Source organism: Netta rufina (genome assembly GCF_964035555.1).
Source record: "Netta rufina genome assembly, chromosome: 7".
Taxonomy (NCBI): Eukaryota; Metazoa; Chordata; class Aves; order Anseriformes; family Anatidae; genus Netta; species Netta rufina.
The window spans coordinates 15346925-15364883 of NC_140130.1; the positions used below are offsets into that span (position 1 = coordinate 15346925).

Here is a 17959-nt window from a genome sequence, read left to right on the forward strand (position 1 = left end):
TATTAGACCAAAGGCCGCAGTAAGCACATTGCTCCTGGTACCCACGACCTTACTTCTGTCTCCCCTTCCTCCTTGCAAGCTTTAGTTTTTAAGAAAAGTATATTGCCACATCCATTTCTCTTTTTGAATCTCCTCCTTAATAACTGTCCAATAATGATACACAGAAGAAGGACTTCGCATTCAGAATTCTCTCTAAATTATCAGGTTGATCAAGGTTTTATAATTCTGAGGGAAGTAAACGAGAAAGTTTCCAGAAGTTCAATATGTTAAAATTTACCTGGCTCAGCCCTAATGAGAGAAAGTTTCAGCTGGATTAAGGTCATAAAATATATTTCAAAATTGCCATTTGCAAGTATGATTATACAACTCCAGGGCAGACAGCATACCTGGTATGCTATTTAAATACCTCCGTAGGAATGAGTTTCCTGTTCATCCTTTTTACATACTAGATGGCTGAAATCAGTGACTCAAAGCAGTAACAGGTCTAGCATGCAAACCTATTAAAAATTTCATAACTTCACTTTTTCAGTTTTTCCACTAGTTTGTGCACTGACTGTTGATTTAGTGCAGCACTGCTCACTACCATACCTACAGATGCTACAGCCATCTTCAGCTGAAAAGTCTTCAAGAGCCATCTTGTCATACTTAACTGAGATCTAACAATTTTAATTTTTTTTTTTAAACTTTTTAATAGCAAAAATATTTAAATTATTTGTCAAATCAACATACAGCTTGAAAAACCTCATGCACACCAATATATACTAGGCAGCATGCATTCTCACACCAGTAAAACAGCTGTGAGAAAAACACAACTCTAAACCCTAGATTACTCCAGTTAACTTTTATGGTCACAACACTAACAGAGATAATGAAGCCATCATTTTGTATGTAAAGTAAATCAAACATCTGTCATCTTTCAAACATTTTATTTTGGTACTTTTAAATATGTTTTAATACAACAAAGATATAAAACAATATATTAATTCAATCTGAGTTTAGAATCAAACAATATTTACTTATTTACAGTACTTGCTTTAAACTTCACTGGCATACCTTCTAGCCATTAAGTAATACTATTTTCTCTGTCAGAGCAAAATTAAAGGAACTACTCAGTGCGACAAGTCCTGTTTCTGCATCCCTATTATGTTAAGTACCATATACAATGCAGTTTGTGGTTACTTGCATTTGACAAAATTTCTCTTATTTGACAAAACTGAATTGAAAAAGACAGCAAAACCAAGTTATAGGTAGTCTTCAACTACATAGTCACTGGGCTGACACATCAGGTTATTGTGCTCCACGTTTATCTTAAATTCTTATACGCATATTACAAACTGGCTTTAAAAATGTGCACATCACTGAATTATGTACATAATGCTCACTGCAACTTTCTTAAAATACAAACAGTAAGTATGCAGGAAACTACTATATGGATGGTTCAGAGTTCATATTTTAGTGTTCAAAGGGCTGTTAGTTTTTGGGATATCCATAATACAATGAGAAAGACACCTGCACGTTCATTCCAAAGTACTTTTTTCCTACAACAAATACCATTTCAATGTCAAACAGTTACATGTCAAAGATGCATGAGAAAGAGTAAACTGTATTAATCATCACTGGTCTATCAATTAATCCTTGTTTCATAGTCTACATATGCAAAATAATTCAGAGGGCAAGCGGCTCACTGCTAGGATTTCTGCCAAATAAATTTCCTACTTAAAGATAATGGTGGTTTTTGTAGTTACAGGTCAAGTTTGCGTAAAGGAATCCTACATTAGTAAAACAAACCAACCAATCAACAAAAGTAGAAAAGTAATACTGCTTGCAGATTCCAGCAAACTCTCCCCAACATTTCAGTAGAAACTACATGGACTAGACAGAACAAAATAGTATTTGTCAGAATCATTATAGGCGACTTTTCTTTTGTTACACATGCTTCACATCCACACAACCTACCTTTTGTCCAAGACATCTGCTATTTCTACAAATGCACATTTAAGGATTGCATTTCAGCTCCACAATACTTTAGATGCTTAAAAACCCCAGTGGATTTTAGCATACCAAAAAAAATCTAGCTAAATAGTAATGGACAAGTGTAGCAATGAAGTGTGCAAATGGTGCTTAATTAAAAAACAAAAACAGGAGATTCTAACTGTTACAAAAGACTTGTTTTGACATCTCAGTTCAACCCTTCCCTCTTTCCCTTAGATACTCTTTTTGGCACTACACGAGTCACCACATATAGACAGCCATACAGAACAGGTTATTATAGGAACCTGCACTTTTATGTTTGTTGAAGGATTTCAAGTAATTCTTAATATTATTGATATTTAACATGCTTACATCATTTTTATTTTTTTTTAAATCATTTAACCAACTGTGACTTCTTAGTACACTTAGATATCAATTCTATTTTATTGTATTTTTTATTAAGAGTTGTTCTCTCAGAAGAGTATGTATATGTCGGTAACTTCTTTTAAATTCTACTGGAATGTTTTCTTCCAAGACAGATGTGAAAAAAAAAAAACAAACAAACAAACAGGGAAAACAAAATAAACTGATACTTTCTATTCCCATTACTTATCAGTATGTACCTCTTATACAGCACGCACCTTGTCTAATCCAAGGAAATGCTTAAACTAAAATGGTAACCCTCACTAAAGCCAGAATATTTAGTTATTTGTTTAAAGTTAAGCCTATAATTAGCCGTACCACAAGCAATACACTTACAGGATCCAATTCTTGTTAGTCTTGGACATTTGAAAATTTCAGGCCTATCTACATTTTCATACTGTCACTTGGTATTAGTGTTATCTTGTTTACCAGAGGACATTAAAATAATTAACATATATGGAAGCTTCCTATATCATTATTCAAGAACAGCTGGAGGAACCTTGCTTAAAGATCCTTTCACAAGCTTTTATTAGTGTAACCATAGTTTATTAAAAAACACTTCTATGGAAACCTTACATCTGTACGCAGGTACAGTATCACAGCACCACTAGCTTCTCTGACTGTTTAATGGATCTTAAAGAGAGAAAAAAATAGAAGTAAAATGTTTAGGAAAATTATTCTAAAAAGGTATGTAAAAGGTATAATAAAAAAAAAGATGGAGAAGTGGCTGTACCTATCACCATCAGGTTGGTGCATACATACATATTTACACACAACCTCCAAGCATAAGCCCAAACTGATAACAAGGAGGAGCTCAAGACTATTGTCAAGTCCCAAATATTAAATATTACTGGATTATCTAAGTTACAGGGAAAAAAAAAAAAAAAAAAAAAAAGGAGGGCGAGGAAGGAATGGGACTCTCCCCTTCTCTAGTATATCCATTATGAAAAAGTTAGACAGACTTTTCTACTTGATTAGTTTATGCACTTCATAGTCCTGAGTCACACTGTTAAGACACTTGCACCTACTGACACAAAGCAGCAACTCTCTCCTTTCTCTGAATTCAGATGTGTGCACTCCCACAGACCACAGAAGATAACTTTGCACACAACAGATGCAGCAAGTTGAAGGAGAGCAAAGAGACTGGTGCACCAACATAAGGGAGAAGGAAAATGCTGAAGATACTTAGCATTAAATGCAAGGCCCAACAATGCTCTGCTGCCTTTACTTAAAAAGGCTTGTCAGCAGCAGCGAAGCAGCAAAATGCTTTTAGACCACTGACTCTTCTAAAAGGAGGTACAGAATTTTAAGCCTGTCAGTCATTTGCAATTTGTTTTCATCTCATTAATAAGAAACCTTACATTATCAGATTTTCAGATCAACTGTGATCTTTTAGCATTTGAAATCAGATTTTCTTTTATCATTATTTATTATTCTTTTTTCTTTTTCCTCTTGGGTGTTTACAGACAGACAACACTAATTTCCAAAACAGAAAAGCACAATTATCCTGACAATGTTTGAACCCACTTCAGTTCTCACAAGAGCTACCTCTTCATATTACTCTCATACGCAAATATCTAGCGGCAAGAAAACATATAGATAGCACAGAAAAACAAGCTTTCATTAAAAAACACTGACAGGCAACGCTGACTTAAAATATGGATTTACTTAAGAGAATTTGAAAAAAAAAGTAAAAAAAAAAAAAAAAAAAAAAGAACCCTTATGTTTCAAAGTATGTGAACTTCACTTAAAAATATTGAAATAGTAGCTTTGCTTTACGTAAACATTGTTACACTGGGCTGTACTTGGAAATTCTCCTGTATGCCTAAATTGCAAATTTTTTTTTTTTCAGTTTAGACACAGCTATGCTGGTCAGTACTGACATTTCTTTTTAGAATGAAGAGCTTTACAAGTTTAATTGCATGCCCCTCCACATGTCAGAACTCGGAATACAACCCCCTGCATATCCTGACAACAGAAGTTTTCCTAGAGTTTAAAAAACAGTATTTGTAACTCTGTGTGCATTGCAAGGGCAAATATAAATTAACAAATAGAGCTCTTTGATTATAAAGTCTCAAGAGGAATGTTTAAATTGCCTTTCTGAAATCAGAAAGGTAAGGACAGCGAGTGAATAGTCTTTGTGTCTTTAAGATTATTTTTTCCTTTTTTTTTTTCCCCTTAAGTGCCAGCACACTCCCCCAGTTTGGATGGCAAGAGCCACTACGCTATAGCAGATTACACAATATAGTAATATACTTGGAATTTTGCTGAAAACTGGAATGTTACAAATATGAAGTATGCGCAATAGTACAATGTGTGTGTGCTCAATATAGTTTGCATACTCTTTAAGATGCACAATTCCTCTGTGGTATAGGAGCTAAATGAAGTAACAAAAATAATATATCATGAAAAGTGCATGACAGTCAAGTTAGTACAATCCAGGTTTATAAAAGGAACACAACACAGACAACTGCAAAATTCTACCAAAGGGATCCTTCTCTATGCAAGCTTAAGTACACTACAGTCATCAAGGCAGCCTGTACCAAGCCAGAAAATGCTTCATGCAACTTTCCAAGGCTGACTTAGGCTATGACTTTTGTGCATACTACCTATTCTGAAATTCTAACAACAAATTAAAAAGGCTACAACATTTTAAGATTTGCACCTTTTACTTATCCATTTCCATTAAGCATAAATCTCATTTCAGGCCTCTGCAGCCAACATTAGTATTGTCCCCTTACAAACCACTGCATAAGATGTCACCATCTGTGATCCTTGCTCATGCATTAGGCAGTGTGTTGTTGTTTTGTTTTTTTAAACAACCAAAAGTCAACTGTTTATGGTACTTTCTTTCAGCATAATAAATGAAGAACTTAAATTAAGAACTAGTCTTTTTCATTTTGTTAGAAGAACATATACTGTGTGCATATATATATACAAATATACTGTGTATATATATCCAGAGATATTCACCATATTGTTGACACCAGAATGCTAAAACATACATCAATATGAGCACTATTTCCAAAACTCACTATTATTACTTTTCCTGAAAGGATTACTACATGCATTTCCCCGTCCATTTATGGGACAGTAAGATATGTGAAGATAACTGTTCTGTTCCTCCAGTGTTAAAGAGCTGCTCCTAAAAAGCATGCATAGGGCTGGGTACAAAGCAATTAAAACCACACAGAAAAATTATGTTGTGGCTTTAAATGCACTAAAGCTAAATTAATATTACATTCAGTGGATGCAGCATTTACTTTAACTCATTTATTTAAAACAAAAGGGAAAACTTCCAGGTGCCAGAACAACCATATAGACAGTTGACAGACTAGACTAAATAACCTCTCATCGAAAAAAAACACAAAACATCATTCCATAGCCACAAGGCAGACTTTCATTTTTGGCAATCCATACACAGACCATTTATATTGTCAATTATACTTTAAGACTTACTATTAACAGTTAAGAGACTCTTTTAGCAAGGAACTATATTGTTTTCCTCATTATGACACAGTACTCCTCAATCTTTTAGTGTACACAGAGTTTGTTTCAATAATTAAATTTTTGACTGTTTTAAAAGAAAGTCATTGTAAGGTTCTAATTTTTTAGTCAGTGTACATAAAGGCTGGCATGTCAGGTAAAGGTGATTAACTGGACCTGTAAATGGTATATTATATTCAGTACAAGCACACATTTGAAGTGACTTGAAATTACTTAAACATTCACACAGAACCTTACTACTCTGGTTTGTAGTTATGATTCACTGATTGCCTCTACCAGTCCCCGTGTTGTCTTCCATTAAAACAGGAACAAAACTCATCCCTGCAGAGTGTGGCAACCCCGTTCTATGGCTAAGAATCTAAGAAGCACGACAAGGAGGCAGTGGCCACGGAGTGAAAACTGTTACTTCATGTCCCTTCCAGCTAGCCTTGTAGGGTCTTAGTCATAACAGTTCATGAAAATCTCAACTGACACACACACTCTTCAGCCAATCAGTCTTTTCATTATCGTAGGTTTTGAAAATGGCCAGCAATACTCATTGGGAACAGTACCATTAACATTGCATTCAAAGAAAGAAAACATTGGAAACCAGATCCTTGCTCTTCTACTCTGCTGATATGCTCTAGTATTAGCCAACGTGTGGTAATATAAAAAGAGTCTTGTAGTGATGTAAAAGGCAATGAAGACATCAATAGAGTAATGTTCATGTGCAGCCAAAATGAAGAAGATTCCAAAGAGGTTCAGGACCCAGGATAAGGTGTGCAAGAAGTTCCAGCTCCTTGGCGTATCTAGGAGAAAACAGAAAGGAACTGACCTGGAGTGTCTCATACCGCTGGGCTGTAAAGTGCACAGTTGACAACAAGAAGTAGAAATCAGTTCAATTCCCTTTTGTTACATATATAAAGTTTCTTGTGAATATATGAAGTTCTTTGAACTATTTCTATAGCAGGAAGCATTTCATGAACGAGATACAGAATATGCAATTCAATCCAGGACTAAACCCAGCAAGTTTATGTGAAGATTTTTCCATCCAAAATGTGATGAAATTTTTGTCTTTGTCTGGAAGCTTTGTTTACATTCACACATCCAATAAATTCAATAACAACAAGTTATAAATGTCAACTACTTCATTACTGCTTTACAGATACAGCTGCTACTATTCTTTTTCTGGATTAACACAGCATACTGAAGTTCTTCAGGACCATGAAAATCAGAATTTCGTCCCATTGACTATTGTTAATGAAAATCATGTCTTTTACATGTGTAAGGGGAAATATAACAAAGTATACATAACTCTGTTATTCCAGTCATTCGATCAAATGTGAACTCAGGCTAATTATTTTAGCTTGCTATAATGATGTATCTAATAACACCTCATATTTACAGAAGAACTCTGTTTCATATAGTCTCACTCATGAGGTTTGCTATTTATCTGCAGATTATACTAAAGGTAAATAAACGTAGACTGGGATTTTGTCTGATGTGTCACTGTCAGATACAAAGGTAACAGAAAATCATTAATACCTTCCCTAGTATTCTAGTTACAAAGCCTTTCTGATTTCCTGGCTCATTTCACTTGTTTTTTCCCATGTGCCCTATTTATCCTTCCATTAATTTACAAGGTTCTTTTCCTTTACTGTCTGCAAGTTAACTGTTACAAACCTGAGAAAAAGCCCATGATTTAAATTTGTTAGCTTTAATATCACTCAGCGTGCCTTTGGCTGAGGGCAAGCAGCAGAGAATACTTAAGGACATTAAAGTATTTGCACCTGTGGTTGACAGCAAACAGTACAAATTCTTAACACTTAAGGACATTCAAGTATTGACACTGTGTACTTACATTCTGTGACAAAGAAGTTAAGCATGGTCAGGACAACAGTGTGGCCACTGAACATGTAATCGCCACACGTATGTACTCCAGTCAGAGTCATTCCAAAGCCACTCCATATTGCAAATGCCCGCTGGAGTTTTGCCCAAACATTGCCGTACAACTAAAAGACAGTAACATTAACCTTTAGTAAGTTCCTCCCCAGCCCAAACAATATACCCTTAAAGTTATACCACAGACAACTAGAAATTAGCTGTCTAGCACTATGTATGTTTAGTAGCATTGATCATTTTGTGCCTTTTATTAAAATACACATTTGCACACCTTTAGATTTTATTGTGGCAGTCAGTCCCATTAGTAACTACAATTAGTACCTCTGATTAATCCTGGCATTTAGAGTGTTTTGTTGCAAGTAATTTACATACCAAGTCTGCCACCTTTTTTTTTTTTTTTTCCTTCCCCCACATGCATTCTACCTCCCAACGTGTCTTTGTCAGTCTTCCAGTATTCAGCTCAAACTTCTTCCAACTAAAAGCTAAGATAAAAATACTAGATCCCATGTTCTATGGAATATTTCTTCTTAGATATGGTGAAATACTTTCTTCAAAACAAAGCATCCAACAAGACAAAGTGACTATTCCACTTTCATCTTGTCTTTGTTAAGTCAGTGTCTTAAGTGCTTATTTCTCTGATGTATTCTCTTCAATTTTTGTTGTGAAATAGTCCGAATGTCTCCCTGCTTCCCTTCACCAAGTCACCATCTCCTCCCCAATGCAGCAGGTGTTTCTAAGACCCCTAAGGATGCATACATGCACAATAGCAACTAATAAAGTTAGGGATGGAGGGGAAGATAAGAGCCATGTGCTATTCTAACAAATACACACCTAGCATGATGGTTACAGTAATCGTAACCATAACCTAAATAAAATTTAAAAATATGCATTTAAAAAAAAATCCTGAGAAAGAATTTAAAGCATTTAAAGTTTTTACCTTTCCAGTACACTGTAAGTGCTGGCCTGGCACGGAGAGCGAGGTAACAAACATTGTAACGCAACGTAGTAAGAATACCGTCCCCATGAGGCTGCACAGCCTTCGCAGAAGTATAGACCTGGGAAAAAATACATAGGAACTGACAGTAAGAATACTAATATATTGTATTTTCATGAAGAAAACATTTCCTCCCACCACAGTTTAGTTCCATTAGGTCCTTTCACCATTGTTCCAAATGTCATTGTATTGTTTATTTATTTTCAGTAGTACTATAAAGGCATTATTCCACATGACAGGGTGAAACAAAGGAGCAGGCTTACTGCCACCAAAAGCCCCACCATCCCACTTCTCTGCAGCTATACTAGCTGTACTTGTACTAGCTTTGGCACTCATGCCTTCTGTTGGTGAACCTATAAAGATCAACAAACTGGTAAAAATTTAACTTAAAATATGCACACACACACACACACACAAAAAGGTTTTCTCCCCTCCTTCAGTAACAGCAAGCTGCTAGGCTGGCTCAGTCATCCTGTGAAGTTTCATTCTCATAGAATTTTCTTATAAACAGAATTTTTACAACATGAGAATACATACTGGTGGCTCTCTGAAACATACATGTACAAAAGAAAATAACCAGCAAGTCTGGTAGAAAAATACACCCATATTACTCCGTAATGTTTATAACTCAACATCCTTGATTAAATTGTCCTCATACTCCATTTCAACAATATTAAGAAATTCATAAACTTATATTAACTGTAGAGTCTTAATTGGTCCTGATAAATTCTTTTTAAGTCCTTCCTCTAGATCAAGGCACCACTTAATTTGAATGTATATATACACTGTACCTGTGTTTGTGAAGCAGAAGAACCAATAGCCAAATGTAGCAAAGAATTACACCACATACTTCAGTCATAGCAAAAGCCCATGGTATCCTTGGGACACTAAAAGGAAAAAAAAAAAAAAAAAAAAAAAGATGAAGCAAGGATGTTAACCTAAAATACAAACACAAAGGCTTGACTTTTTCTTTCTAGTCTCAGTAATTACAAAAAAAAGCATATAAGGTTCTTTTTAACTACAAAATGAACTTGAGTTAATCTCACAATAGTTTATACTACAATCAAAATTATCAATAGACTGAATTAAATAAATTATTTTTATTAATATTATCTCCTAGTAATGTACTTTCAGCAAACGTTTACACAGAATTCAGTAAATGAAAGAAAATCTCTAGTTTGCTCTTTTAATTTACATGTGATTTACTAAGACGATGTTCCTTTGAAGATTGTTGGGAAACAATGGTAATCTGACACAAACTTGCATGTCAAGTATGCTGCTTATGCTTATAAGAATACCATGTCAACACAATGAAATGCTGCACAACTTTAAGGAAGCAGAACTACACAGGAAAGTATTAGGAAAAGTATAAATGACTTTTGAAGTTAGATTTCAGTGATAATCACTGTATGCAAACAGCTTAGCCTTGCTTGTCAAGATTTAATACTTCCTTGTGGGCAGTAGCTACAATTTTCTCCCTGCAACTTCACCAAAATACAGACTGACAGCTTTCAGGAGAGGCTGTTCCTAATAGTTGTGTTCTCTTTGATACAAAGGGCTAGCGAAGTGTTGCTCAAATGCTAGATTTGTAGTAATCCTCTTGCATTGTTTGGTGGGTTGCTGCTGTCTGAGCTCCTCCATATCCTTCCACTCAATGTGTACTGTGGAATTTGTCCTGGGAACAAAATCCAGCAATGACATAGTTCTCATTCTCTCTCCCCTCCATCACTTTGTTTGATAAGGTCCATCCTTGCTGAGCTGTATCTACTTTTATTGGGGATTCTGCACTCTACGTCAGAAGATTAGGCCCCTACTGACTTCACTAAAACCATTAATGAAAATTACTGGCAAGAATAAAAAGACTGTGGCTTTTAGACAGTTTATCTTGTCTTTTGGAACTCTCCAGGCCATAAATTCTCCGTGGTGCAAGTGAACTTCCTCAAATGGAGCATTTATCTCCTACTAAATTTCTCGTCATTGACTAGAATTTCACCTCTGGTGTTGTGTATCTTTTCTGACTGAAATGGAATATATTCTTTAACACTAGAAAAGCCACAGGCACTGTTTAAGTCATTAAAGTGTTTTCATACACAGATACTCTATGGTTTGTAAAGAAGCTGACATATTTGGTCTGCTTCAGTTCCCCTAAAGCATTTTAAACAAGTTAACATCAAGAAGACAGTATAACTACAGTATCAATACTATCCCTTTTCATTTCCTTACTCATTGGCACTTCGTTGACCAACTTTCCCAAAGCAAAGTACATCTCTTCTCCAGATTGTCAGCCATCTGTGGGCTGCCAGGACTGTGAAAGAACTTAAATTTTAAGACCAAAACATTTCTTCATCGTAAGTCTTCCTACACCAAGACACGTTATGCTTCACAGCAGCATCTGGATTTCAGAAAATGTATGTGTCTGCTTACCTATGAGAGTTGACCATCACCCTTTTTACCAGAATGAGAAGATGGAAGAATTAATTCCTGCGTTGTGATTCACTAAAGATGCAGAATTAAATATAAATGGGGTAAAATAACAGATTACTTTACCCTGAGAAGACCAAATCCCTACATCTAACAGAAGCACATTTCAGTCTTAGCAGAGGGTTTACTATACTCATGACAATTTTGTAGAGCATTTTCAAGAGCATTAGAAATGTTGAGAATGAAGAAAAAGCAGCCTATACTTTAAACGTGGTTTTATTGTATTGTTTTTTTTAAAAAAATCTTACCTATCTAGAAATATGTCTGGTAGAGGTGGATACGTTTGCATGTCAGGTACTCGTTCATGTACTATAACCATAACAAACGATGTAAAGCCGAACACTATGAAGACATACACACAACTCAAAATTGTTTTCCAGTACTCTGGGTCCAGTCTCCTCGTGGAGTGTTTGTTTTTGCCATTTGCATACTGATATTGATCACCATTCAAGTCAGTAATTGGTCCATCATAGTCCCGAGGTACTTCACCATTACAAAACCAATCTGTACCCTGCAGCGAACCAACAGTAGCGCACACTGTGCCAATGTGACTATCGCTGCTGTAACCCAGCTCTTCTAGGACATCGATATGTTGCTTCTGTAGCTTGCGTATGGACAACATTAGCCTTTTGATATCCCCCAGGACTTTGATTTCCAGTGGAGGGGATCGTAAATCGTATTCTGTAAGTGTCAGCAATGTAATTCCATCTAGCCTGTGTCTATTGCACAAAATATCCACATATTCACAGAAGCCTTCTTCCTTCAGCCACTTGGCCACGTTCTTGGTTGTCCAACGTCGAATGCAAAGCTGGTTATTGCCTGCCATCGTCCTTCTCTATGCGCCAATAAAATTGACCTGTTAGATATTGGAGAAAGAGAGAAGACCTCAATGTCTAATGAAGATTACTGAAACATTGGTGTCTTCTGTGTGTTTTTAGAAGCTTACTTAGGCAAAGATGTTTTATGTATGAACCTGGCAAAAAACAGACATATGATTCATTAGGCAAGTAATACAAAAATACTTTTTAACACTTGGAGTCCAGCAAAACCGAGGAAAGTTTATCTAATTTGAGCCTCAATAGAAATTTAAAGCCACCTAGAAGCAGAATATTTCCTAGATATACCCAGTCTTTTATTCTTTTGTTAAAAAAGAAAACCTGAATTTGTGAATTATGCTAGGCAATGAAGAACAAAGATTACCCTGTTTAAATATCAGCTTAATCATTAGTCTTTTCTGCTGTTTGCAGTTCAGAACTAAGCAAGAAAGTATAGCCAGCAACTATGCAAAACTGAATTAAGAGATAAAAAAAAAAAAAAATAGTACATTACAGGTCCAACATATTCCACTGATTTAAAATTCATCCAGAAGCTTTGGCAGTGTGACACCCCCCCGCCAAGTAAATCTAAGACAAGGTATCTACAGTCATACAGACTTGGGATAACTTTGTTGTATGTTAACGGTGCAGTCATCAGCTTTATATACATCTGTTTGAAATGCGTACTTAAGATAAATCATTTGCAGTATCATCTTTACGTCTCGCTGCTTGTTTTAAAAAGGCACTGTACCTATTGTTAGAAGTAGCACTTATAATTACTGGGTGCAACTTTTTCTTCCACTATACATCTAATAGGACTGCCCTACTTTCTTCTATATCAGAGAACATTTGACTTGTCAATCAAGATTTCCCATCAGTACAAAAGATACAGGTTAGAAGAAAAATGGAAGCACAACTCAAAGCTGCCCTACTAAAAGCACTGAGGGAGTGGTACCTCTGACAATATTCCCTCTGCAGCTGTTTATATGTAAACAGCACGTACACAATGCAGATTTGATTCCTCAAAACTCCACATACAGTCAATATGTACATGAGCTTTAACACCTTTATTTAAACAGTTGCTGAAACATCCACAAACAATTACTAGTCTTCTCCACATCTACTATATTCTTCCTTCTCCATGTAAGAGCATATTTGTTCATTTCTCTTATCCTACTACTTCTGAAAATACTGCTCAAAACAACTATAACACAGCTATTACAAAAGAAATTATGCCAATTAGTTTGCAAATTAACAATCAGTTTATTGACCTTTGTATTTTTTTTAAATCTTAGTCAGGTAAAAACAAAAACAACGTAACACTTAAGTTGCTCATCTGGATTTCCAGCGTCACCTAGAACTGCAGATGAACTGCAAATGTTTGCTATCACGGTGTTTTTGTAACACTGTAGTCATCACCAGTTTTCTAAAAGCAGTGAATTTAGACTTACCAAAATGTACTCAACTCACTGGTCTGTCTTCTAACCAAAGCAACTTCTGAGAGCAAAGGCAAGAAACTTTCTTTACCCTATCAGAACTCCTTTCATTTGAACGAACCAGTATGAGTCAAGAATCCTAACACCAACCCAGTGTTTCTTCGTATGGCATTCCAGAACTTATAAATAAATGAATACACCTGCCCTTGTGTAACATGCAGGAAAAGTGACCTTGCAACACTGAGTAAGCATACCCCAAAACATCAAAGGTCATTACTGAACAGAGTGGACCTGGGAGAAAGTCTGCATCAGCTTAAGATGCACCTGATAGGACCCACTCCTGCTTTTAGATGCTGCCAAAGAAAAGGCATTTAGCCAACTGCAAAAGAAACAAGCACTTAAAGCACAAACTTCACCATTCCACACAGCTCACAGCTAACTTCATCTTCAGAGCTACAGGTTACGTTCAGTTTTGATGCGAGGGTTTTTCTTTAAACCCAGAAGCAACGCTCTCCTTCAGACTGCGCATTCAGTGCCACTTCTGTAGCTTACACAGTAAAAAGCATTTTTTCTTAGCTCTTAATCTAAGCACCTGGAATACAATACTGATCTCTATGCCCAATTGCTACTATTCAGTTTTGAAGCTTACTAAAAGTGTGAATTTATAGGACAGAAACAGAAATATTCTATACTTACGATAATCCTTAATTTTTTCCTATGCCTTTTATGCAATTTCTTTATCCCAATATGTTAACTTGGACTCCAATACAGATTCCACTTACGCTTCGTAACATTTCCAACACTACCTGTCTGCGATGCAAGACTGATCGACCTGACCGAAGAGAGCAAGACACCTAGATGACTGTACTTGCCTTTTGGAAGAAAACAGCACCAACAGCTACTTTGCCTTCTACGTTACTGGTTTTATCTCCGAAACCAAATAATGGAACGCGTGAATAACATGGACCAAGTACAGACTGAAGTGTCAGAGGGCAAAATATACTTTTCTCCTGACATCAGCAATGTCTGCAGCTAGCTGGTTGATTACTTTCCTGTTACTGTGATTTTATATTTAGTCAGCCCATCAGCAGTACGTATCATGTGTTCTATTTCCCCTTTTCTTTCTCTGGCCTTTCAATTAACAGCATGGATACAACCAAATATGAACTACTGCATGTGCGCAATGCTGATGGGTGTAAGGAGTCTTTTTATTTTATTTTACAAAAAATGGTGCTTCTAACTCACGAATATTTCTACAGTTTGGTTAAGGTATTTTCAAAAACAAGTTGCCTCTGCAAGACTAAGCATACCCTAGCTATGTTTTCCAATATTATTAACATTTTCCCTGGATTTTCCTTATTTAAATATATATCTCTCCCAAAATTAATACCCACAGTTCTATCATGTTTTCCTCTACTGAATCACTGTCAGTCAAACATTACGCCCATAACTTCTCCAGCACATGGACACTAAGTCATTACCCTGAATTACAAACGTGGAAGTCAAATATTACCCCTACGATAGGGAAGGGAAAGTAGCACTGCCATTACACCAACACTGGGCAGTAGTCCTGTTACAGGAATGGCCCATCATAGAAACAGAGCTCGCTTACACCAGAATCATAGCTGAGGGGTTAGACGAGCCTCTGGCTGTGCCTGCAGCAGGGTGAGTGGGATACCGAGCGAGTTGGCCCCAGACACACACACCAAGCTACCAGCATCCTTGCAGCCCCACAGTCTGACCACATGTACGGGGCACGGCCCGTGGCTCTCCTTGCTGACATGCTTCAGGATTTTATTTTCCCAGCTATGTCCAGTTCTTGCCATCCTTGAGAGTAATTTTAGGAAGGACGCTGAAGAGCTATCAGATCTCACACGACGTAACCTACATTTCTCTGTAGGAGGTTTCAGGCTGCAGTTTGCATATAGGCGACTCCAGCTGTCCCTCCTTCACCAGGTCAGCTGGCCGAGGAGCACAGCACCTCACATCTTGGGTGAAAAGTTTTCCTGTACAAAGTCTGCTAGCTTGCAATGCGGGCGTGACACAGGTTTGAGGCGCTGGCTGTGCTGCTGCACAAAAACACCATGCACAAAAGCGCGCGCTGAGCCAGCCTGCAATAGGAAGGCTGCTGTCTGGCACACTGACTGAATGCCGTGCTGGAAACAGCACTGCCTTGTCATGCACCAAAAGTCTCGGGCACCCCACTGCTTGCATCAGCAGCTCGTCATCTGCTCTTCTTGAAAACTCCAGATTCTCCAGTGCTTATTTAGAGCAAACAGCACCAAAGGTTTCATTGCCATATAGCGTGCACTAGTGCAGTGATTTGATCCTTACCTTGTAAATGTCACTATATACAGTCTATCTTGTAAACAATGGGAGAAAAAAAACACTTGCAAAAACAGGACAGTGATACATATATCGCATAAATATATAAGTTATAAAACTGACCAAGCATGGCACAATGCCCACTGTAACACTGAAAAATTGGATACTACCCTGAAACAAGCCTACAAGCCTATATTAATTTCAAGTGCAGCAATATTATTGTAAAACTTCCGTTCAGTTTTACTTAGTGACTTTGCTGTTAGAATTGCTTTATAAACATTTCTATTAAGTGACACTGTCAGCAGTATTGTAACTGTACTCAAAGGTCTTAATGGTATTTATGAAAGAAAGATAAGAAAACTCGAAGTAAAACTTGTTTGGCTTATTCTAAGACTTAGGTTTTAAATCATATAGGAAGATGTGCTTTACAAGAATTACTCAGTGAAGTGCTGCATTGTGGAAAATAAAGAATTGATACTGTGAAATCAAAGATTAGCTCCATATGCTTAGAAGAGCCCTTCTGACAGAATGTCTCCATGCAAAACTGACAGCAGCTATTACAGAAAATCCTGAAAGCTAAACATATTTGTCTTAAGAACCACTAAGAGTGATTACACACTGCAGCAAGCTGAACAGAACATCCACCGCTCCTTGACTGTTACCCCTCATTAAACCAAATGGGTTGTACTACACTCAAATGAACACTGAAAGCAGCTCAACTGCTGATCTACAAACCAGTGAACAAAACATTTTTTATCCTACCACCATAATTCAAGGCACACACAAGTGATTTTTAAGCAACTGATCAAGTACTCCCCCACTTATCACAGAACGTAATTCACGGTATATCCATTAATGTTTGTACAAGACCTTGTACATTTCACACACTAAATGTCAAATGTCAAGTATTTCTTCCTCCAACTTCAAGAAATCTTGTACCCATCTGGTAACGTTTGCTGCTCTTTACCCTTGGACAACTTACCAGAAAAACAACTCAGGTGTACCGCTTTCCCCGTTTACCTCTTCCTTTTCTTCTCACGCCCCCATTTTCTGATGAAAAGGGGGGATGACACGACCAATCCTTCCACCTAACAGCACAGTCTCTGAAGCGATACCACATTTGCTCTTACTCCTGACAATGACTTACAAACTGATCTTTTTAAGTCCTGAGAACATCTAAGCCTTCTTCTTTCTAAACACACAAGAAATGAGAAACTTTTACAAGTTATGTGATCATCATTAAACATCTACAATGGCTCAGGGATCCCAACCAGCCGAGGGGGCAGCAAAGCTGAGGCTCTGTATGCGGAGAAGCGACTACAAAACCTGAACGACTGCAGCTCCAGGACCGAGCTGTGCCTTTACCCGCGTATTTCTGGGAAGAAAACAAAGCAGAGCGGCAGCAGCAGGACCCCCGGAGCAGGGCACCGCTAAATTCGTGCTGGCTGCCAGCCCGCAGGACGCCTCCTCCCCGAGCCGCGCTCCCGCATCGCAGCCCCTCCGCGCCTCGCCAGGAGCCTCCCGCCAGCCCTGCACACCTCGCCGTGCCCCGACCCCTCCGGACCCTTCCCCTTTTCCCCCGTAGGGCGCAAAGCACGGCAGAACCCTCCTCCCCACCGCCAGGAGCCCGCACCCCACGAGCAGCCGCCGCGGGGAAGGGAAAGGCAGGGACTGGGGCAGGGGCACGGCGCAGGGACGCCCCCCGTTCCCCGCCCGGCCCCGGCTCACCCACCAGCGCTAAGTGGCGGTGCCGCAGCGCCCGGCCCCGGGACGGCGGCGGCTCCCGGGCGCCCTCCCTGCCTCCTGCAGCGGCGGCGGCCCCCGCAGCCTCCCCATCACCCGCACGGAAGCGGCGGCGGCGGCGGCGCGGCAGGCGGAAAGGGCGGAGCGGGGCGGCGGCGGCATCCGGGGGGGCCCCGGGCGGCCAGGCCCAGGGCCTGGCCACGCTGCTGCCGGGGAGCCCCCTCACAGCGCCCGCACACGGCCGGGGGAAGGTGCCCGAGGCACCCAGGGGCGACCTCGGCTCCTGGGGAGCGGGAGGGTGGAGGAGGCGGGCAGCGCCTCGCCAGGCGGGCCAGACCTTCCCCGGCCCAACAGCGGAGCCGAAGAGAAGCGCAGCTTGGAGC

The 17959-nt window shown here is 38.6% G+C and overlaps 1 protein-coding gene across 3 annotated transcripts; it reads right to left on the reverse strand.

The window, feature by feature from the left end:
* Positions 1–909: 909 nt before the first annotated feature.
* On the reverse strand, positions 910–17810 carry SAMD8 (sterile alpha motif domain containing 8). 3 transcript variants are annotated; one of them, XM_084289772.1, is made up of 7 exons: positions 17566–17810; positions 16816–17025; positions 11506–12113; positions 9568–9663; positions 8720–8837; positions 7742–7892; positions 910–6689 (listed from the first exon to the last, which is right to left on the reverse strand). In XM_084289772.1, exons 3-7 carry the CDS (start codon positions 12081–12083, stop codon positions 6385–6387), a joined length of 1248 nt encoding a protein of 415 aa, XP_084145898.1. In that variant the 5' UTR covers positions 12084–12113; positions 16816–17025; positions 17566–17810; the 3' UTR covers positions 910–6384. The 3 variants fall into 3 exon arrangements, with proteins under 3 accessions (XP_084145898.1, XP_084145897.1, XP_084145899.1); XM_084289771.1 differs by lacking the exon at positions 16816–17025 and having other exon boundaries at positions 17566–17809; XM_084289773.1 differs by lacking the exons at positions 16816–17025; positions 17566–17810 and adding an exon at positions 14381–14644.
* Between the last annotated feature and the right edge of the window lie 149 nt (positions 17811–17959).